The 22,533-nt window shown below is 37.0% G+C and overlaps 1 protein-coding gene across 5 annotated transcripts in view; it reads left to right on the forward strand.

The window, feature by feature from the left end:
- Positions 1-22,533, forward strand: part of SHPRH (SNF2 histone linker PHD RING helicase) — a 63,500-nt gene that overhangs the window by 37,228 nt on the left and 3,739 nt on the right. For 2 of the 5 annotated variants that reach the window (XM_075088004.1, XM_075088005.1), the window contains exons 21-30: positions 740-965; positions 4,617-4,760; positions 6,011-6,112; positions 6,965-7,036; positions 8,867-9,055; positions 13,255-13,347; positions 13,917-14,003; positions 14,452-14,630; positions 16,684-16,764; positions 17,908-18,647. In XM_075088004.1, the coding sequence (XP_074944105.1) occupies positions 740-965; positions 4,617-4,760; positions 6,011-6,112; positions 6,965-7,036; positions 8,867-9,055; positions 13,255-13,347; positions 13,917-14,003; positions 14,452-14,630; positions 16,684-16,764; positions 17,908-18,004 (1,270 nt within the window). In that variant the 3' untranslated portion in view covers positions 18,005-18,647. Of the gene's footprint in view, positions 1-739; positions 966-3,390; positions 3,519-4,616; positions 4,761-6,010; positions 6,113-6,964; positions 7,037-8,866; positions 9,056-9,757; positions 9,932-13,254; positions 13,348-13,916; positions 14,004-14,451; positions 14,631-16,683; positions 16,765-17,907; positions 18,648-22,533 lie in introns of those variants that run through there. The other 3 variants (XR_012659680.1, XM_075088006.1, XM_075088007.1) reach the window with 3 other exon arrangements.

The raw sequence follows: 22,533 nt of genomic DNA on the forward strand, positions 1-22,533 counted from the left end.
TCTGTGTAATTCATAAGGTAGCAAAATTTGACTAAAGCCACAATGAGAGAGGAGATTTCAGACATGAATGTGGCTGTGAGCTGAAAGAAAGGTTGCACCAGCATGTGCTGTGAGAGAAATATGCATAGTGGACAGTACTGAGAGGCGAAGATTACAGCCCTCTGCATGCTTTCTCTTTGACTTTTATCTTTCATATCCCTCACAACATAAAAATTGGATTCAAAAATCTTGAGAAAACATTTTGAAAAATCTTTGCCAGTGGGAGCTCTGTTGCTGGAATCATTAGGCAATGTTAGCTGTTTCTGAATTAGCGCTGTCAAGGATGGAACTGGGAGGCTGTAGTGTTCTTAAATAGTGTAATACATGGCAAATTTTGCCTCAGAGTTTAACTGCAACTCTTGCTGGTTTAAGAAGTCAGAATTGCAAATTTTTTAAATGAATGTGACATTAGTCATCAGTAGCTACTGAAAGATAATAAAGATGCCTAAGCCTTTATAAAAGCCATTGATGATTTTGAGCTGACAAAATAGCGTGTACAGTGATTTCATTGCTGGTACTGAGGTCACTTTGTTCAAAGCAAGCTTTTAGGATATCAAGTAATGAAATAGCTGTTTATATTTGTCTGGTTTGCTTTCTCCTTTAATCAAATATCAGAAGGCTAAAATATATGGTGAATAAGTAGAAATGGATGTGGAAGCACAAAGTCAGTGATAAGTATCATGTTGGGTTTGTTTTTAAGTGTTAAAGGCCAAATGGCAATATTTGAGGAGATGATAGAAGATGAAGAAGGGCTTGTTGATGACCGTTTGCCCACCACAAGTAGAGGACTGTGGGCGACCAGTGAAACTGAACGTGCCTTGAAAGCTATTCTCTCCTTTGCCAAAGCTCACCGAATGGATCTTAAGCTCACCGAAGAAGGCAGCGTATTTCTGGAACTCTTTGAAGCGTGGAAAAAGGAATATAAGGTACAGTAAACAAGACTGTAAAACAGTTATGTAGTCCATTTAATGTAATATAAACAAATTTAAGCAGAATATGAACAAATCTAAGTTGTATTCCTGAAATTAGGGTTAGCCTACACAAATCTTTTTCACAATACTTCTTACAGGATTTGATTTAAAATGGTTTATATATGATTTAAAAGTTTGTAAAAGCTATACTGGCTACTAAGCAAATTAGTAAGCAATGTAATTGTATCTATAAAGACAGTAGAGAGATTTAACTAAACAGATGAACATACTTAATTGCATCAGAACGTAGCAGGACTCAGCAAATTAAACATTGGTCCATTCTGTAATTCATTTTACCCTCAGTCTTTAGCTAGCTGCAGATGTCCTTTCACTATTGCTTTATTTCCTGGATCTTGTTTACCACACAGTGTAACCTGAACTAATTAGTCTCCTGTTGTTTGGGTGAGAGAGAACTACAGGAGTATAATATGGCTTTCTTCCTGCATCCTTGTGTGTCTGTGTTTCCTTGCAGTGAATACATGAATGATGGAGAAGAGGGAAGAGATGTTGCACACAAGCTTGTAAGACAAGCTGTCTTACAGCTTAGGTGTAATCAAAAGTGTTTTCTCTTGAATGCTTCCCCTCATTTTTAATTAACACAGACTTCAGCTTCAGTAGAACACACTTGGTACACTAGTGTCAGGCTTATTGACTCTTTCATATGCTTTTTTTTTTGTTCTCTGACATGAGAAGACAGTCCTGTTCCTTGAAAGGTTTTCACCCCTGTGACCCTCCTGTGATTCACTGTCTCCCATAGCATCCTCACAGGCAAGCTGAGGAAGTGTGTGTTGGATGAGTGGACAGTGAGGTGGACAGAGAACTGGCTCAACAACAGAGCCTAGAGGGTCGTGATCAATGGCGCAGAGTCTGGTCAGAGGGCGGTCACTAGTGGTGTTCCGCAGGGGTCTGTGCTGGGTCCAGTCCTGTTTAATACATTCATCAGTGACCTGGATGATGGGATAGAGTGTAACCTCAGCAAGTTTGCTGATGATACCAAGCTGGGAGGAGTGGCTGATACACCAGAAGGCTGTGCTGCCATTCAGTGAGACCTGGACAGGCTGGAGGGCTGGGCCGAGGGGAACCTCATGAAATGCAACAAGAGCAAGTGCAAGGTCCTGCACCTGGGGAGGAACAACCCCATGCACCAGTACAGGCTGGGGGCTGACCTATTGGAAAACGGCTCTGTTGAGAAAGACCCAGGAGTGCTGGTGGGCAGCAAGCTGACCATGAGCCAGCACTGTGCCCTTGTGGCCAAGAAGGCCAACAATATTCTGGGGTGAATGAAAAGGAGTGTGGCCAGCAGATCAAGAGAGGTTATCCTCCCCCTAGTGAGACCACATTTGGAGTACTGTGCCCAGTTTTGGTCCCCCCAGTTTAAGAAGGATGTGGAACTGCTCGAGCAAGTCCAGCAGAGAGCTACCACGATGATCAGGGGACTGGAGCATCTCCCATAGGAGGAAAGGCTGAGAGACCTGGGTTTGTTCAGCCTGGAGAAGGGAAGACTATGGGGGGATTTCATCAATACCTATAAATATCTAAAGGGTGGCTGTCAGGATGATGGGACTAGGCTCTTTTCAGTAGTGCCCAATGACAGGACACGGGCCAATGGGCAGAAGTTGGAACACAGGAAGTTCCACCTCAATATGAGAAAAAACCTCTTTCCTGTGAGGGTGCCAGAGCAGCGGCACAGGCTGCCCAGGGAGGCTGTGGAGTCTCCTTCCCTGGAGACATTCAAAACCCGCCTGGACACATTCCTGTGCCCCCTGCTCTGGGTGTGCCTGCTCAAGCAGGGGGGTTGGACAAGATGATCTCAGAGTCCCTCCCAGCCCCTAATGTTCTGTGATACTGTGATCTTTCTCCCAGGCTTTCTGTTTCATGATTCTAGAAAACTGTCACTTAACTTGCTTTTTCCTAGGAGGTTTTGAAACAGTAAAGATACTTCTTGCAGAAGTATGCTGTCCAAGAATTTAAATATTTGTTATTAGCTTTAGTCCACAGAAGAAAAGATACTCTAGAGAGTGATTTACGTTGTGTATGTTAGATTAATTAACGGAATTCAGGCTGTCTTTGTTTTTCTGCAAACTTGGTTACTTACTGATCACCTACTTTTTTCAAATTGGTGGCACTATTTAGGAGTGAGACTTAATCTGGAGCTGCCTTAAAATAAAATATTAGGTTACAGTGTAACATAGTGCAAAACGTTTTTAAACAAAATGACTTCTCAATCAGCATTTACGTATCTGACAGTTAAAGTTATTAAACACCTAATAAAGTTGTGCTGCTCTCACAAATTCAGGTCACTTGCTTATGGTACCAAAATGATGACTGGAGAATAACGATCCTATAGCTGTTCTCATCCTTCATTATTTTATGTCCTCAGCTTGTAGCGGTTCACAAAAGGAGGAGGACATAAATGCCAATTTCCAAGTCATTGCTATGTGTTGGGGATTTTCTGCAGCAAGAAGGGAACACAGTCTCATTATGTCCTTTTACTTTAGGAAACAAAAGGTGGGACTAATATGCCAATGAAAATTAAAATAGTGCCATTACAATTTCATCTGTCATGATCTGGAAATACTGATTCAATTGTCCATACTGCTATAATCAACATTGAGCTACAGGGTTGATAATCTGTAAAATAGCCCTTAAATCTAAAACAAGCTTGCTCTTTTTTAAGAACAAATAATTTTAGCTTTGTTTCCCCCTAATTTATTTTAGTTTCCTTAGTTTTGGTGGAGTAAGCTCCTTTCAGTCCTTACCCCGTATGCCAGATTTAATACAGAATAATTTTATGTTTGTAATGAGGCATAGCTGAAAACAAGTCTTTCTTGAGCTAAAAGAAAAGCCCCAAACAACCATCACACCCTCCAGCAAATGACTGTTTAGAAATATCTTTACAACTGAAAAATCAGAAATCAACAAATAGTAATTTTTGGCATTTGCAAAAGGCCTTAGAATTTCAGTAAGATCACTGAAGATTTTTTAATAAAATACATAAATCTTGGAAAGATTGGAAAGCTTGGGAAGAAGCATTTTACAGTAATATCAGTAGTTCAAAAATGTCAGTTTATATATATAGTATATTTCCAGTTGTAGCCATTTCTTTTGTAGAAAGCCAGAATTTACTTTTTCTTGGGAGAACTGAATCTATCATCTTCACCTTGTGCTCATCTATGCTTTTATCAAGACCACTCAAACATTTCTTTAAAACATACTTCATCTTTAAGAAGCAGTCTTAGTACTTTTTAAAATTGCTTAATCATTTTCCTTATTTTATTCAGCATTTGCCTAGTCTTGCAAGGCATGCAAGGCATTTTGTTTCTGAACTTTTAGTTGCAGTAGTTATGGTAATAGTAACAGTTGTAGAAGAAATGAGAGCGAGCTCTTCATAGTTGTTCATAAAGAGAGGCTGGAAGAGAAAGCAGGCAAGATGATCTCTATACTGTTTGTTTTCCTTTGTAATTTGTTGTTGTGGTGGTTCAATTACTGTAAAGAAATATTATCCCTTACTCCAAAAAGATTTTCACATTGTCCATTGAACAGCAGAGTCATGTAAAGGGAACCCAACTCAGTTCTGCTGCTAATTTGTTTAGGCTTTTCTTACAGTTACTTCATGAATATTGGATGGTACTGAGAGATCATGTGTCTGCTATTGATGAACTGGCAATGGCTACAGAACGGCTAAGAGTGCGTCATCCTGATGAGCCAAAACCAAATCCCCCAGTTCTCCACATCATAGAACCGCATGAGGTAAAGTACTTGGCAGGAAAGAAGTAGTTTTTTTCTGAAAGAACCTACCTCCTACAAAAAGAAAACCTGTATTTAGATCTATGTATAAGGTCTATTATATGCCTCTCTTTCCATTTCATAAAGCATTGGTGGAGTAAAGAGTTCCTATCCGTTGCTACATTCAGTATATGGGCCTTTTTGAGCTTGTAACTCTTATTTTGATACATTTTAGTTAGCCTTCTGACTGTAAGAGCGGAGTGTTTCCAGAAGACTGCTGTTCTTCCAACAGCGCATGAATGGCTCTGGGACCTTTCTCTACAATTGCCCAGTTTTCCAGGCTGGTGGAAAATTAAGTTGACCTGATTTCTCACCCATATTGCTACTTTCCACAAGGACCTAAAAAAAAAAAAGCAGTGAAAACCTAAAAGACAAAACTTTTTTCAGTATCTTGGAATTTCTGAACCACATCTGAGAGACTTTCTGTTTGTGAAAATGCTGGGTTGATTTAACCTTTTTTTTTTTGCCTTTTTTCAGTGAGATTCAGTGTTAGATAAAAGTGCTTCTTTTCTTTCTGAAGGGAAATAGATATTTCATCTGTGTATTAAAGCAATTTTTAAAATGGAGCACTTTGCTTAACAAGTGTTTAACAAAGTAAGATTTATGTATGTATTTGCAATTATAAAAGACACACCCATTACTTTGGTCTTCATCTTTTGGGTGCTTGCCTCTCTTCTGCAGTATTAATAACTGCACCACTACCAACTGCAGTTAATATAAAGAGGAGCCAGCTTCATGTTTCTGTCTTTGTATAGGTTAAATGAAAAGTGAAAGCTTCTAAGAAGTATGAAGTAATTGTTTCTTACACATTGTTTTTGGAACCAGTGGTAGAGTCTAGGATCTATTTGGCTGTAAGAAGATACATGATAAATTGAATGAAATTTGAAAAAAACTTTTTAAAAATTAAGTTTCTTTTAAATTGGTTTTGTCTCTGGAAAGAACCAATAATGCAAATAAAATAAAGAGCAGATTTGTATGCCTCCTGGGTCTCAGCCCATTCACAGTACGGTGTTCATACTGGGTACAGGAAAGGAATAGATAATTGATTTTGCTTGGGGAGAACCGCACCTTAAATTTACGGAATGATCTGATCTTTTATCTCTCCCTGGTAAATTATTCAGTTGCAATTTGCCAAAAAATGAATTTAAGTCGTATTGTGAAACTTAACTTATTTTTTCATTTTTTTTAATATCTGTTTAATACTGTTTCCATAGGTAGAGCAAAATCGAGTGAAACTTTTGAATGACAAGGCAGTTGCCAAATCACAACTTCAAAAGAAACTGGGACAACTTCTGTACCTCACTAATCTGGAGAAAGTAAGGTTCACAGTTCCTTGGTCTTTACCAAAGTGATGTAATCTATTTACCTAGTAGAAGAAACCTACCATTATTTTTATTTAAAACTTAAATTTTAAAGAAAATGCATTTTCTATAAAGATTGATTACATGTTGGAATATAGCGTGTTGTTCTTTGTTATTGCATAGTCATGAAGTTATTACATTATATATTTTGGCTATTTGCTTAGTTACGATGAACTAGTTATAGATAGATATAAAACAACAAACTAGTTTTAGATAGTTAAAACTTTCATTCAAACTAACTGGGCCATGTTTAGTAGAAGTATTGTAAAATTATGTACCCCTCCACATACCCTTGCTATTTTACTAAGCACTTACCTTCCTAAACAGAAAAACAAGCAGGTCTGTGGGTTAAGTAAGTGTTAAAAACAAAACCAAAAAAACCCCAAACCCCACGTATGTTACATTATTATAGTCGTAGTGTTCAGGGAAGTACAATTATGCTTAAGTAAGAATAGTTAAGCATGATTACATGTATTTAAGTCTTTTTACAACAATGTAAAGCTGATAGAAAATATGAGGAGTTTCTTGTTTGAAGTTTGTATTTTACTAGGATTTTTCAAAGCTGTAGTAGAGATGCAGATGCTGTCTGAAGGACTGCAGTGTGAACAGTGCTCCTTTTACTTATCATAAATTTTTATTTTAATTCCTCAAGCTCATGAATTCCTCATCAGGAATGATGTCTTTTAACTTGCTCACACACTTTTTTAAGGACTTCATTATTAATTCTTTCTAGAAGCTTGTTTTAAACATAGAATAACTTTTTATTTGTTGGAACACAAAGTATTGGGGTTTTTTCCTATCTTACAGTCTCAGGATAAAACTACTGGGGGAGTTAACCCAGAACCATGTCCAATCTGTGCACGTCAACTAGGAAAACAGGTAAGATATTTAGTTAGCAGGTTTTGATTTTTAGAACATCTTTACCTAGATCTGAGTCAGTTGTGTGTCAAATTTTCAACATCTGATTTTAAATGAACATTGTATTGAAACAGGAAATAAGCCCTTTCCTGTGGAGTGCCAGCCGGTCTCTCCCCTGAAATAACATCTTGCTCAGTCGCAAGCCCCTCTACTGGCTTTAGCTGTTGACATCAATGCTTAAGTGTTTTGACAGAAGTGTTCCAAAAATATGTGTTGCTGATTGTTTTATAACTCTGAAGTTTTGCTTTCGTACTTTTGTCAGAAGAATTTCTTTGCCATTTATAAGCAAATAATATGAAGAAATAGATAAGCTTCTGTAGTATACTATTGCATTTTACTGTAACTGCTCTTATTGATAGTATTTTTTTTCTTCTAGACTTTAAAGAAATGGGTATTAGCTACTTAAACAGTAGTAAAAAACAATAGAATAAAGACTGGCAAGCGGGATTTCTTTTCCCACCACTTACTTCCTGAACTGCAGGAGTTGAAATTTAAGTGAGCTTTAATCAAACCTGATCTATATAGTAAAGTACAAAGCCATAGTTTATACTTTACTTACCATGGATTAGATAAAATCCTGAAAGGACTCCGGTACAGTCAAACTAAATCAGCTCTTTTTTTAGCATACCTGTTTGAAGGTATGTTAACTTCTGTTAGCTTTATAGAAGTGTCTAAGTGTGAACCACTGTCCTGCCACATTTCCAAAATCCCCTCTGTGCTTTTCTTCCCAGGGTGAAACAGGTTTTTACAGAGGACAGTTGCTTGCCCTGTTAACTGCCATTTTGCTTCATTTCTGAGCTGGAGGAGCTCACTGAAAGGAAAAATAATCTTTTCTTTAACTTTGTCTCAGACTGCCACTTGAAATGATAGTAGCCCCATGTTGCAAGGAACTTCTAAAACGCTTTGGATCCTGTTTCTGCATGATTCAAAGAACCTTACAAAGCCTAAAAGATATTTCACTTGAAAATCAGTTGTTTAGTCAATTCCCTCTGCTACTTGGACTCATGAAAACTGTTGGGGTTTTTTTTCCCTCTTAGAATGGCATATAGAACAGAATACTACAGAGTAATACCCTATTTCTAGGTGCAGAAACATTGGTTTACAAATCACTTCTCTGATAAGGAAGGTCACGGCTGACAAGTAGATGTTCTAGGCCCTCAAAAGAAGGACAGCTTCTGCAGTTCAGTCTTCTGTTTCTAATGCATTCTGTCAAAAAAATATTAAGCCTCTCAGTTCAAAATCTTCTTTCTTCCTAAATCCAAAAGTGTTGTCTGGGACTTAACTATATGTAAAAATTAAAGCACTTCCTTTTGGACTTTATTAAAAAAGGCTTATCTAAGTATGAATGTAAGATAAAGGCTTACAGAATACAATACAAACATTTGTGTAATTTCAAAAAAACAGTTGTAAATACTTAATCTGTGTACTTAACCTATGCATTAAGAATCATAATTCATAGAAATGAAAGAGTAATATCTTTCTTCAAATTTAAAATTGGTAAACTGCAGAAAATGAACAAAAAATGCAAAGAATTTCTGTGGATCATGAATCTTTCTGTGCTGGAAAACTTTGAAATCCAGGCTTTTTGGCAGCTCGAGTGCTAAAAACTCTAAAATTCTTCAATTCTAATCTGATGAGTTTCATGAAAATAATGTAATGTTTCTATGAAAATGTAATTTATCATTTATTAGTACACTGGTTTTCTTCTGCAGTGATCTGAAACTGATACTGTGTTGCAATTCTTTTTTTGTTTTGGTTTGGTTCTTTGTTTTGTTTTTATTCTTTGCATAGTGGGCAGTCCTGACGTGTGGACATTGTTTTTGTAATGAGTGTGTAGCGATCATCATAGAACAGTACAGCGTTGGCACCCGCCGGAGCTCAATTAAATGTGCCATTTGCAGGCAGACAACATCTCATAAAGAAATATCGTATGTCTTCACTGCAGAAACTGCAAATCAGGAGGATGATATTCCTGTAAAGGTACGTTGTTTATATGAGCTTTGTGGCCCAAACTTTCAGCAGTGCATATTTTGTTTGAAAAATCAGAAGGAAAACTTCAGAAAAACTATTACTGCTTCTTGCCTATCTGCTGCTTAAACTTGTTGGTATTTTGATTAAAGCCTCACTGACTGGGTGTATATACACCTACTGAAAAGATGACTGTTGAATAAAGCGTGACTTTTGGTCTTAAAACTGCTCCCTGTCTGGGCAACCTCTTCCTCAAGGCTTTCCACTGACAATGTACGATGTTGAAGGCTGGTAGCTGTATTTTCCACTGTGACTTTCTGTGTTTATTCCTTTTAGCCTGGCTTTCTAAGGAGACAGTCTTTTCATTGCACTATCTTAGACTTCTCCCTTAATTTAGCCACCCATTAGATAATTTCAAACAACTTGACAGAGAGTCTGAGTTTCAAAGGTAATTAATTTTCTACAGGTCTTATTAAAATGGCCATCCACATAAAGGATGTCTCCTACTCAGCAAAATACTGTGGCTTCACTTTCCCTTTACTGCAAAAGATACCTTAAAGTTCAAGTCTGTGGGGAAACTTCATTTGTGACTTGTGTGCCTTCCTAATGACAAAAAGTTAATGAAACTCTAGACACCAATGTGTAGGAAATCAGTTCTGATTGCACTGTTTTATCTACTTCTCTTGGTAACAGAGGGTTTTCATTGGGTTGTAGGCAGGGGTGGAGAAAGAGGCAGCATCTCCATGAGTCTTCAGCAATACCGACACATATGTAGTGAACAGATACATTTTTGCTTCGCACAAATCTGTTATAGAATAGTGTTAAACCAAAAACCTGTGGTTATTGCAGTTGTGGAAAAAAATAATTATTCTGGCCTAAAATGAAAAGGTAAGAGACTAATATTGGTAATATTCTGATTTAGATGATACTGCTATCTTTAATTAAGATATTATTGTAATACAGCTGGACATACCAATCATAGCTTTAATCTCGTTAGTCTAGTTAAAAGTAATAACATGTGCTGACAAATGTGCTGACAAAAAGTTCCATAGTATCTGTGCAAGTCTCCTTGAACCTTGCAGGTATACTAGGGTTGCTGGCCTGTACTGAAGTCAGTGCTACCATGTTCGCACTAGTTATGTCAGCCTCCCTGGACAACTGGAATTCCGTTTTATGAGTAGATGCTTCCTAACTCAAATTATTAGATTTGAAGTAGTTGACACCATGTGACACCAGGGGGAGTAAATAGGCTATATTTTTGAAGTGCTACTTATTAGGGCCTCACTTCCTAAGTCCTTTTTAACAGATTATTTCCTCAGGATTTAGAGATATCACGCTGTTTCTAACAAGAAAATTTCAATTACGTTTCATAAATCATGTTAAAAAATAAAATAAAATTAATAACTAAATTTCATAAGTAGACACAGAAGGAACGGGTCATCTGCTGTCCTGTGTAAAGAGGCTGTAGTGTTTTCTTGAAGTATTTCTGCATCAAAAAAATTCAGGCAAAGCAGAAATACAAATTCTATGTGAATTCACACGTCTTCTTGGGCAAAGTCGATTCTTATTTCACAAAAAATTTACAATTTGTACTGTAGCATGTACTAACAAAACAAGCAGCGTTGTTAAAAATAAAAATTTGTACCTATTATTCCTTTAGAATCATAGAATCATAAAGGTTGGAAAAGACTTCTAGGATCATCAAGTCCAACCATTTACCCAACACTACCTTGCTTCCTAAACCATGCCCTGAAGTGCCACATCTATACGTCTTTTAAATACCTCCAGGGATGGCGACTCCATCCCTGGGGTTAACTGTTAAGGACAGTTAACAAAGGATAACTAATTTACTATGGTTTCTATAGAATACTGAGGTTAAGATCAATATCTTGCAGTATATATATGAAAATTGTGTGATTTTTTTCAGCGTTTATATTTTATTCTGAACTTTCTCAGTCCCTCTGGTCCCTTTCTATATTCAGTACCCCTCTCTTCCCCCCCACCCCCTTCCTTCTTGCTCTTTATTGTACCAGCACTAATAATTTTAAGTTAATGACTTAGATGCAAAAGGACTACTGTAAATGGGAGGATTTTACACTGTGAGATATTACTGGCATCCCTGCATGTTTTGGTTCTGTGAAAGCTTCCAGTGTCTGGTCAGTATTACAGTGGATATTGCTGGCCTGTCATCAGAGACAGAAATTGTTTGTTAGAGGGTAGTTTTGATTCTAATGTGTGCTGTTCCATAGTTAATTAGAACGAGCTAATCTGTTTATGAATACTTATCTGGATATTCAGCAAAATGACAACTCAATGTGTAAGGGTAATGAGCGGGGTAACACTTTTTTTAAGGCAGGCTGAAAACCTATCTGTTTCATCAATCCATATATACAGAGAACAAAATTGAAAATTTTTGTGTGCTGTGAACCAAAGCTCTAGCCAATTGTTAGTGCAATGACAAGTCTAATATAGTTTGTCTAATACATAATGTAAGCAGAGGGATGGAGAACTTTGCACACTTAGTTATCTTGTTTAAAAAATAGAGCAAAAAGACTGTAACCACTTTGATCATTGTACTGTTTTTTCTTTGCCATAGTTCCTCTGGCTGATCTTTTACAAAGTGATGTTTGTAACACCCAAGTCACAGGAATTCTGAAGGGTGGAAGGATCAACAATGGCTAAGCTACTGTCTCTTATAGCAGGGAAAAATCAGACTTATGGTAATGTCCAAAAAAAGTCTCTGAGGAAAAGACAGAGCAGATTAGCCAGAATTGTTGTCATTGAAACACAGATGAATGGTGTCAGAAAAGCACATAAATGACCCTGGAATGTATAGGAAATTCCAGAAGTTAGTCTCAGATCTTCTAACAGAAGTTAGTTACGATTGGCAGGCAGCTGCCGTATGGCTGCACATATGTCATTCCTTCTTGCAGATCAGAACACCTACAATAAGCATTTTTAATTGTCTATCTAACTTTTGGAAACAGTGTTAATATCTACCAGGTGTAACAGACATGCCATGAGAAAAGCTATTTTACTTCTATGTCTGTGACGCAGAGTTGGAATTACTACGTAAGACCCTGGGAAATAAAGTGGTATTGCTTATTGCAGCCTTTGGTAAAACAGTGCAGAAAGTCTTTTACATGTATTTCTGGAGCATTTATTTAGCTGCATAACATATGAATGATCAAGCAGCCCAGCAGTGGTTCCCAACTTGTGCTTAGACTGCTGACATCCTTCCCCGCCACTTCTGCAAGCAGCATAACTTCAGTAAATTTGATCTGTCATTGTAGCAGGCCAGCATAGTTAATTCAATGTTCAGAGGACAGGTGCAGACAGAAATAAAACAATATTTGTCCAGCTGAATCTAGTGCAGCTTGAAATGACTATGCATGTAAGAACTGGTAAGGAATTAAATAGGGGCTTCTTAAAAAAATATCTTAGGTAAAATTGTTGTTATACAAAATGCATACTGAAGGAAATAGGAGGAGAGACCAAAGGACTGTTTCTTAGAATCCTCTTCCTGATGTAAGGGGAAAGGGAGGAGTACAGAAACCAAAGTGGACAAGAAGTAGAATGTGGCATTGGATTCATTAGGTACTGAAATACTTCTGAATGCAGAATATGAAGATATTTTCATTGCAGTGCGCAATCCTACAAGAATTAATTTAATTATATTTACCAATTTCTTACCATTTTAAAACAAGCTTCATAGTACTGAGCATAAGTTTGGTGTTGCCAGAGTGAGAAACAAAAGCAACACAAATAGCATTCAGGTAGATTTTTCATTGCCAGTTTTCAAGAGGTTTGAAGAGAGGGAAATTTAAGTGTGCATTTGGAAGGTTCTTTAAAGATTGTGCCACTAAGTTAAACCTCAGTAGGCCTAACTGGCACGTTTGGTGCAACTGCACTATCCAACGGGCTATCCATTCTGCCTCACGCAGAACTAGACAGGTGCATCTGTGTGGCACTTTGTCCTTCCGTGTACCGCACATGCTATAGTACACTGCTGATCCTATGGCAGTGCATTATAAGGCGGATATAAAAGCAGTTCAGTGCTACTTAACCTGCCCTTCCTCCAGGTTGCTGATTTTTAAATTTCTGTAAAGATATGTAGGAGTTGTAAAATAACATTATTTAATAAAGTAATGAATGTGGAAGGACTTGTTTAATATCCCACTTTACTAATGCTGTTCTTTGACTTTTCAAAGGGAAGTCACTCCACCAAAGTGGAAGCTGTGGTCCGAACACTGAAGAGAATTCAATTTAAAGATCCAGGCGCTAAATCCTTAGTTTTCTCAACGGTATTAATCACCATTTTCTGTCATGTCTTTTTGTGTGTGTGTGTGTTTAAAGTGGTCACAATATTTTCAGGAGTTAGTTTAGCTACCAAAATGTTGAGTCATTCTGTACAGCCACTTGATTGTTTTGAGAATTTGTAGGGCAGTTCACGCAACTGGGACATGAACAATGATTGTAGTCAACAGATGTAAAAGCTTGTCTCTTTAAAGGGCAAAACGCTTAGATTTATATGGGAGCATTAGAAATTCTAGATATTTTTAAATGTAATGTCCAGATATTTTTTATGAATTGTAAAACTGGTTTTGTGATGGCTACCAATTTCTTTTATTGAAGCTGATCTTTTTAATTACATTTCTTATTTAGTTTTATGAAAGATTCAGTTCCTGGCACACAAATATTTTTCCTTTTTTTTTCCTTTTTTTTCTTTTTTTAACTTGCAAATGCAAGTATTTTGAAAGACCTTTTTATCTACTTTTTCTTAGGCAAGTTAATTAGTATATTTTAGTTGTCATTGCTGTTTGTAATGTTAAGTTGCTTTTATTGTGTTGTTTGGTTTTGTTTTTTTTTACAGTGGCAAGATGTGTTGGACATAATTTCAAAAGCTTTGTATGACAACAACATGATTTTTTCTCAGATCAATGGAATTAACAAATTTCAGGTATGTAATGGATATTTTTCTTAAAATGATTTTCAGTGGAGAAAATTACAGCTCACAGAAGTTAATTTGATCCTTTGACTTCATTGCTTTGTTTGAGAAAATGTAAGAGCAGCAAATTTGCTTGGCAGAAGCTTTGATCTCTAACTCATGAATTCTAAAAATCATAATCACAAAAAGCCACAATTCAAAGCCTTTGGAGATCAATAGTACATTCACTTTTGAGAAGGAAGGGTTGGCATGGATGTTAAAGATGAGGCACTGGTCGAAGTTGCAAGAAGTTCTTGTTTTCCTGATACCTGTCAAGTGTCTGTTCTGGGATGACAGGTCGTGGATCAGTCAGGCTGCAAGACTGTAACTTTGGAGGCTGTAGTAGCTGCTGGAATTTCTTGAAAATACAGGGATGTCCCCCACATTCTTTATTGAGAAGCTTTTGATGTTTGCCTTTTAGGAAAATCTCTCTGCATTTAAATACGATCCAAACATCAATATTTTGCTGCTGCCTCTTCACACTGGTTCCAATGGACTAAACATCATTGAAGCAACACATGTTCTGCTTGTGGAACCCATTCTGAATCCTGCGCATGAGCTACAGGCTATTGGCAGAGTACATCGTATTGGCCAAACAAAGTAAGAGTTAAAATTATGTTGAGTGGTTTAGATATGGTCCAGAATAAAACTGCATACTGTAATCAGAATAAATCTAGTTCACTGAACTTCTTAATTTTGGAGATGAGGGTATTCATACGAATCCTGTTTTTGAAGATGATCGTAAAAGGGACAGAAAGATTAAAATTAGAAAAAAATTGCTGAAAATACATGATGTATGTTTTAGGGAGTTCTTCTGTGCTACGGGGGTAAGATGCAGAAGCAAATTGCATTTAGGCATTTAGGAAGAGTGTAGGCTTTTGAGTCCAAAATTCTGAAAAACCTCATTCAGCTGCTGCCCTATTTCATGTGTGCTGCAGATGCCGTAGTTTTTAACTTTGAAGTTCTACTTGTAAGCATGTCCAGAAACGTCTTAGTTTTGCATGTCTGAGCAACTCACCATTTATGTCATATGTGGCTATGTTCAAGCATGGCCCTTCCTAGTTTCCTGTAGAGGCTCCTTCTAGCTGGTCATTCCCAGCTCTGCGTTAGGAGCTGTGTAAGGTTTGGGATTTTTTGGGGGGGGAAGTTGGGGGGGGGGGGGGGGGGTGTTTGTGTGTGATTGGGGGTTTTGTGTGTGTGTTTGGGGGTTTTCTTTTTGTGTTTTGTTTGTTTTCAAAAAGAAAGTTATAGCGCACACTTTTTAGAACTGATTAGTTTTTAAATCACAGTTCTGCCCTCACCCGCAACAAGATTTTTTCTGAAGATGTTAATGTCTTTGCATATCTTTTGTTTGTTTCAGTGTTGTAGATTTTAAAAGGCTGGTAATGAACACTTAACAAAGGCTTTGGAAAGTTTGTCCTGAACAGATAAGATGTATATGTTTTTCCTTAGGTTTCATGTCTCTTGAAAAAATAATAAAAAACCTTGTGCATGAAGAAGAAAATAGCTAGAATCAATTCTGGAATAATAATATTCTAGAATAAGAGTGGGTTTTATGTTCTGGCAGTGGAGGCAAAGTGAGAGGGTGTGAATGAGCATGTATGTGAAAGAATGTTTATGAACAGGTGGATATTTGGGTGTGTTGGTAAAGATTTTGAATTAACCGTGAGGGCATAGGAAAGATTGATTGCAACAGCCTGCATTATAATTTTACATGATGCTGGCACAAAAGGACTGGCAAAAACCTTGCAATAAAACCAGCAAGAATGTGTGCTGTACTACTTAAGAATAAGACTTCAGCAAGGCTTATTTGAAAGAGGGCTGTGTTCAAGTGCAGTGAGCATAAGGGAATACTCTGTTTACTTTCATTGGTGCGACTATTACCAGTTCAGTTGTTCGTATTTACTTCTCTTTTTTTGGGTAGACCTTCGCCTATGAATCACAAAGTATTCCCCCAGCATTCCTCTGTATAGTGTTACTTGCCAAAGTTTCAACTTCAGATCTGAAAACAAACCATCCAAGCACTTTCAAGGATTCATATATTGAAAAGTGCTTATACTGGGGAGTCTGGAGCTCTCATTTTGTTTTATGTTTATTGACATTTTGGTTTTAATGTTTTACTGGTGTTTACAGTTTCATGTTTACTGACTACAGTTACTGCCTTCTAACAAAAATTTATAGTATTTTGCCATCTTCGAGAACAATGTTGTTAAAACGCTGGGAATGAGCTTTAATTATCCATCACACTGAGCTCTGTTTCTTGGACTGACTTGTGACAATGCAGTATAAACACTGTATGTAACCAGTGGGCCAAAGTCATTTATTTAAATGACAGGCTGGGCTCTTGAGGACTGTTCGTTTATAGTAGGGACACAGAAAGCAGAACTTTGCCCAGCATCTGCTTTAGGATTTTAGTTAATACGGCTTATATTCATTTAGTGTGTGATCTGGCCAAAAGGAATTGTGTGCTCTGGGAGGCACTAAGCATCCTTAAATGTCAGCGGAAGTTGTTAATCACCTTGTAAGATTTCTTTCTGAAAATACAGAGGCGTTTTTTCAGCACTCATAATAATTAGTAGGTCTTGAACTTTGACAGTAACAGCATAACTTCTGCTCACTTCTGGTCTTGTTTTCTTCTTTTAAACACATTCAGATCTACCATAGTTCATAGGTTCCTGATAAAAGCAACAATAGAAGAGAGAATGCAGACTATGCTGAAAACTGTAGATAGAAGGTAGGTGTTGAATATTTTTAAAACATCATTATTGCACTGAAAATGAAAAGGTGGACTCAACCATACTTCTGTTGCAACTAGGTATGCATATTTCACATACAAACTTCAACCATTCTCCTTCAAATTGTTTTGATTGATAAAAAAGTTCTAACACTTGAAAAATTGATCTTTTAACCTGGTTCCAGTAACTTGAAGCCTAAGGTATTTTAATTCTTTGGAGAATATTTTGGTTACATTTTGCATATTTTGATTCATAAAAGCCCAATTAATTAATAAACTATGTGTTATGATTTATCTTTTCAGTTTATCTATTTCCATTAGTGTAAAAGCATTGCAATTAATAAAGTAAATATAAAGCCTGACACTGGAGCAACAGCATCTGTTGTAAAGACATGAATTCTTTCTTGCATTGTTTTTAAATTCTACAAACCTAGTCTGTCAGTTCTGTGTCTCACAGGTTGGTTTTGCAGTCAGTGCAAGAGTTGTGCAGATGCTAGCTCATAAGTCAGTCTGGTGTGCAGACACAGAAAGCAGTTTTCATTGTGTTTATCTTTTCAAAATCTATAAGGAATGACGGACTGCGAATGGAACAAAAGTGGTACTTACATTCTTCATGCATAAAGTATGGGAGGTTTGTACCTCTTTAACTATATTGCATAGACTTAACAAATCTAGGAGGAGGTCTTAGTTTAAGAAGATTAGTTATTTTTCCAGTTTTTTGTCTGTTACAAATTATGAGACTAAAAATTTACATGCATATCTTTGGCTGTAGTTATGAAAGATTTCACCTTTAGCTTTGAAAGAATGATTTAGTCAGTTTCCAGATCTGTAAAGTAGCACTACTTTTGCATATAAAATTCAGCTAAATATGCAGTGGTTGAATGATCCAATAAAGGCTAATGTTTTGAAAGTAATATCAAACCTTATGCTTGGAAGCTGAAGCCAATCCCTTAGGTGTAAAAGATGGCAAAGCAGATTATCCCATGTTCTGCTGCCTCTGCGGTGTTTGGTGTTGATCACCAAAGAGAGGTTTTCCTGCTGAGCTTCAAAGCTGAACAGTTACTGGCCTCTGAACCATGCGGTCTTTCTTCAGCTTGTTACTTGATTGCTTCTCTGATGTCTGCATGCAATTTTTTCCCACAGCCACACAAGCTCTTCCATGAAACAGTCAGAAGCCTCAGTTCTGACAGTGGCAGATTTGGCTGACCTTTTTACAGAGGAAACTGAAGAACTTGAGTAAAAACATTGGTTTGGCCTAATGAAATCAGAAAGTACCTGACCTAATAAGCACCGGTATATAATCCACTTGATCTGTCATTCCTGTAAACATCATCTAACATTTGTCTGTAACAGAGCTAGTGGAAATCGAAAAGTCTTAATTGTTACTGTTTTATTCTGTGGTGAAGTTCTTAGCAGCACTCACTTGTGATAGCACTGGAGAAAATTTGCACTTTGCACATTATACAAAAACATGGATTTTATTCCCAAAGAGCATTTGAGCTGGATGCTAAAACTGAGATCTTGGACCCTTGGTTGAGAGGATTTTTACCATCAGGTTTGATTGGCTAGTAGCTCAGTCTGAGAGCAAAATTGTGTGGGTGGTTGGGTGGGAGAGGGAAGTAGGAAAACTCAAATCTAATTTTTTTTACTGTACAAAGAATTGTTAGGAAGAATTACTGTAAATTAATGTTCTTCTAGAAAGGGCTTGTTAGCATTTAATGCAGAGTTATTGAGCGTCTTATTGGTAACACTTTAAATGACTAAACTTTACTAATAATTTGGATATTTGTATTAGGCTTTTAAATATTCATAAAGACTTGTGACAGTTATTTCATTGTTAATGCTTACTTCAAAATGATGATAATTAAATTATGCTTTTTGTATGTGTGTTGGTCTGGTAATCAGTTAAATACTCAAACTTGCTGTACATGTTTTAGATTATTTTTGAAGCCGTGACTAATTTAGTGCTTTGTTTAAAAAAAAAAAAGTAATGCATTTGATACAGAATTTTTTTAAAAATCAATTGGTTAAGCTGCTGATCACTTTATAATCATTTGGTGCTTGTGTACATTTTCTCACCCTGATTTCTTTGTCTAGTTCTCCCCCTTAAAGATGCAGCAATCTAAATATTCAAAATAGATGAGATTAAGTTAGGCAGTCTAATTATTAGGTAGCTAGACTAAGTTAGAGAATCAGTGGAAAGAGATGAACTCTTGTGAAACTTCATCCTTAGATATGCGAGATCACTCTACCCCATCTCCATTGACAGTAGAGAGTTTAGAAAGCAAATCTAGGCTAACTTTTAGACTGCTGAAAGTAGGCAAGGTAAATGTTAAGCCTTTTGGCATAGGTTATGGATACACTTTTGCTTAACACCATTTCTGTACGTGTTACAGAGGCAAGCTCAGTTATGCAGTTGGTGTTAGACACAATTTTGTGTTAGGGACTGGGCAAATGTATATGCATAAGCAACAGGCTACTTCCCTCAAATTAAAATATTTACTATTTCAGTAGACAGTGGGTTTTGTGTATCTTAACAATCTTACTTGAGACTGAAATTAAAATGAGTCCTTTAAGAAATATCATCTTAGAATTTTTCCTCTAATAATATCTGCTATATAGATTTGCCATAGAGTTATTGAGCTTCTTGAGTTCTGTTTTCAGTCATGCTAGATTTGAGTTGCACCGTTTAGGTATTAAGCCCATCCGCATGGCAGACAAGTTTTCCACTGCTGGCAAGAAATGCAAATAGAATTTACATGAATAATATTGTATCAAGAAGTGGGGTTTTGGCATTTATAGTTCATTGTCCTTCTGGACCAATTACATACTTTGTTCTAACAACTGTTTGAGTAAATTTACAGCCACTATATCTTTATTTCCCATATTTGTAATGTGTATTAGTCTTATTTATACATTTTTGTTTTGGAGATTACTGATTTTTTGTGGATTACAGTTTGCAGCAAGGGAAATAGAATGGATAGTAGACTTTTTTCCTAAATGAGGTTGATCAAACAGTTTCTACAGAGACTGTGAGATCTCCATCCTTGAATGTATTGGGAACTCAAATGACCCCAAGCAACCTGATCCAGCTTCAAAGTTGGCCCTACTATGAGTGGTGTGTTGGACCAGATGACCTCCATGGATCCCTTCCAGCCTAAATTATTCTACAGTGTACTGGAGGATCATGCTGTACAGACACGCCAGGAACTCTGAGGGCAGCAACATTCCAGTTTCCTCATCGTTCTCAGAGAATTTTAATATTGTACAACGTGATGTGACTGAACAAGGAGCTGCTGTTCCCTCTGATAAATGATATATCTATGTTAAAAACTGTGGAAGCACACAGTGTTTACATTCATAGCTCCCATTTTAAATAACTAGATGTGGGAATAATAGTTGTCAGTGAATGTGAAGACAGAGAACCAAACTGAAAAATATCTGCTATGAGAGGTTTCCCAAGCTCTGCAAGTCTTTGGCTTATTTATATAAAGACGGTGGTTTCATTGTTTATTTACAAAATTGTGGCTTTTGGATTCCTAACCAAAAGCATAGCTTCTCATCAAGCAGCACTTCAGTCTTTAGTCCTGTTTCTTTTTTTTTTCTTTTATGCTCACATAACAGCTGGAATGCCAGAGATCTGGTTCTAGGCACTCTCCCAACTGCCCTGGAGTGCCAGGACCTAGATCTCTGGTGTTATAATGTTAAAATGTGTACAATAGTTGTGTTAAAGCACCTTTTGAAAATGGAAGGTGGAAGCACTGGAGTATTTAGCCTGTGTCAGTAGTAAAATGGATTGTTCAAATTTCAGAGACTAAATTTAAGGAATTATTTTGAAAAGAAACCAAACTGTAATTTACCACTTTTTACCATTCTTTGCAACATTCAGTTTCTTTGACAAAGGTTTTCTTTCAGATGGCTTAAGACACCTCATGAGGTGAACTCTTTCCCCCTTTTCTCTTCTCTGTTTTCCTCCTTTTTCTGCTAAGGGTGCAGCTTGTATGTCTGCAGTGCTTTTCTCTTATCAGAGCCCAGTAAGCCTATTTTCACAGTGCTGCCATGATTTCACTCTCTATCAGGAGAACACTGTCTCGAACAACAGGATCTTAACTGAGAGCAAACTTTGCCCTATCGTAATAGTTTCAATGTACTCATAGAAATGGCATTTTCCACAGAAGACACAAATCTATAAATACTGACTGCAGTGTTTACATAATATTTGTGTGGACATACCCACAGTCATGTACCAGACTCTCATGTGTTCCCCTGCTAAGACATGCAAATGTGACCTGAGCTGACCGTATTGTTTACCCAGTGAAATCAGTCCCTTTAAAAATGAGGCTGCAACTGATTCCAAAGAACTCAGTGCTGACCTTTCATCTCTTTCAGTTCCATGACAAATAATGTTGGGAGTTTTTTGACTCTAGTTGGTGAGGATTTCAGGACAGGTTTTTCTCCCTGTATATAAAACTTCAGTGCCTTGTAGAACAGAGTTGTTGTCTTATTTAGGTATCTGTAAAAGCTTGATGCAAATAGTATCAACTTCCTTGAACCACACAATATGATAGTGTTGGAAACTAAGGAGTGGATTCCCTTATGGTGTTAAATTGAGCTCCATGAATTTCACTGTGGACCTTTAAACAAGGTTGTAAGTTAAGGCTCTCTTTGGTCTCTAAATCAGTCTATGCCAGGAAGAGAGTTTTAATTTTAACCGGTTAGGTAACTTTTTAGCAAACTAATGAGAGTCCGAGATACACTATAGTTTTTACACAGGTCAGATAATACAAAAGAATATGTACCTCGGTCTTCTCATGCATATTAAAGTTGCATATTTAGGAATGGGCATAAGAGCTGATGACGCTTTTTGTGAGGTAGGTCTTCCAAAACCAGTTTTCTGCCAATATCTGTAGATGTGTTCAAGTTGTCTGCCAGCAGAGTGCCCTCTAGTTCAGAAGTAACTGTGCTTCAATACAAATGTGAGTGGGATCCTGCAGAAGAAAAAATGCCTAGTTGTTTCTGGTTAAAACCATAATTAGACATACTTCTCCTGTAAGATTCTGTCTAGATCAGTGGATGAGGACCAGTTAACAACTCTCTACTGCTGTCTTTTCTGACACAAACAGTGCTGGCCTCTTTGCATCCCTTTTTGCAATCCTTATGACGACATTATATTTTCCAGGACTCCCAGAATTATTTGTTTAATTAGCATCTGTTCTTCAGTTGAATTGGAGGGGAAAAAGTCTGTATTGATCAATCTTGCATTGACCAATGTAACAAAAATTAACCCTGAAATTTATTGCACCTTCGAGGTAAGGAATTAGATGAATTTCTAAAGGAAGAGCTGGGATTTTTTTCTAGCTATAAGTGGGGCCTATTTCCAAAGCTTAATATAAAGACTTACTGCTTAAAATCTGTATGATAAGCTTTTTTATAGAATGAAAGGCTAGTTGCAAAGCCGCTGTGCCTATGCTTTTCTTCCTTTCTTGGTTGCCTGAAACAAGCAAGCCCTTCACAAGATTATGTACTATAAATGTAGGTTAAATGAATTTCATAGAGGAGAAAAAAGGAAGTCCAAGACATCCTTGACTCTCTGTCTGTCTGTCTCCCTTCCTCTGTGTCTGTCATCGCATCCCACCTACCCACTCCCAGCTTGCTCAGTTTGTTACAAAGAATGTTTGTGTTTGGCCAGTGGAAGTAGAGTGGAGTGAAGGGTCATAATCCATAAAATGGCTACAGTAAAACTAGTTTTATTGTGTCAGAGGAAAAGTG

This window comes from Phalacrocorax aristotelis, chromosome 3 (assembly GCF_949628215.1).
Source record: "Phalacrocorax aristotelis chromosome 3, bGulAri2.1, whole genome shotgun sequence".
In the NCBI taxonomy this organism is placed as follows: Eukaryota; Metazoa; Chordata; class Aves; order Suliformes; family Phalacrocoracidae; genus Phalacrocorax; species Phalacrocorax aristotelis.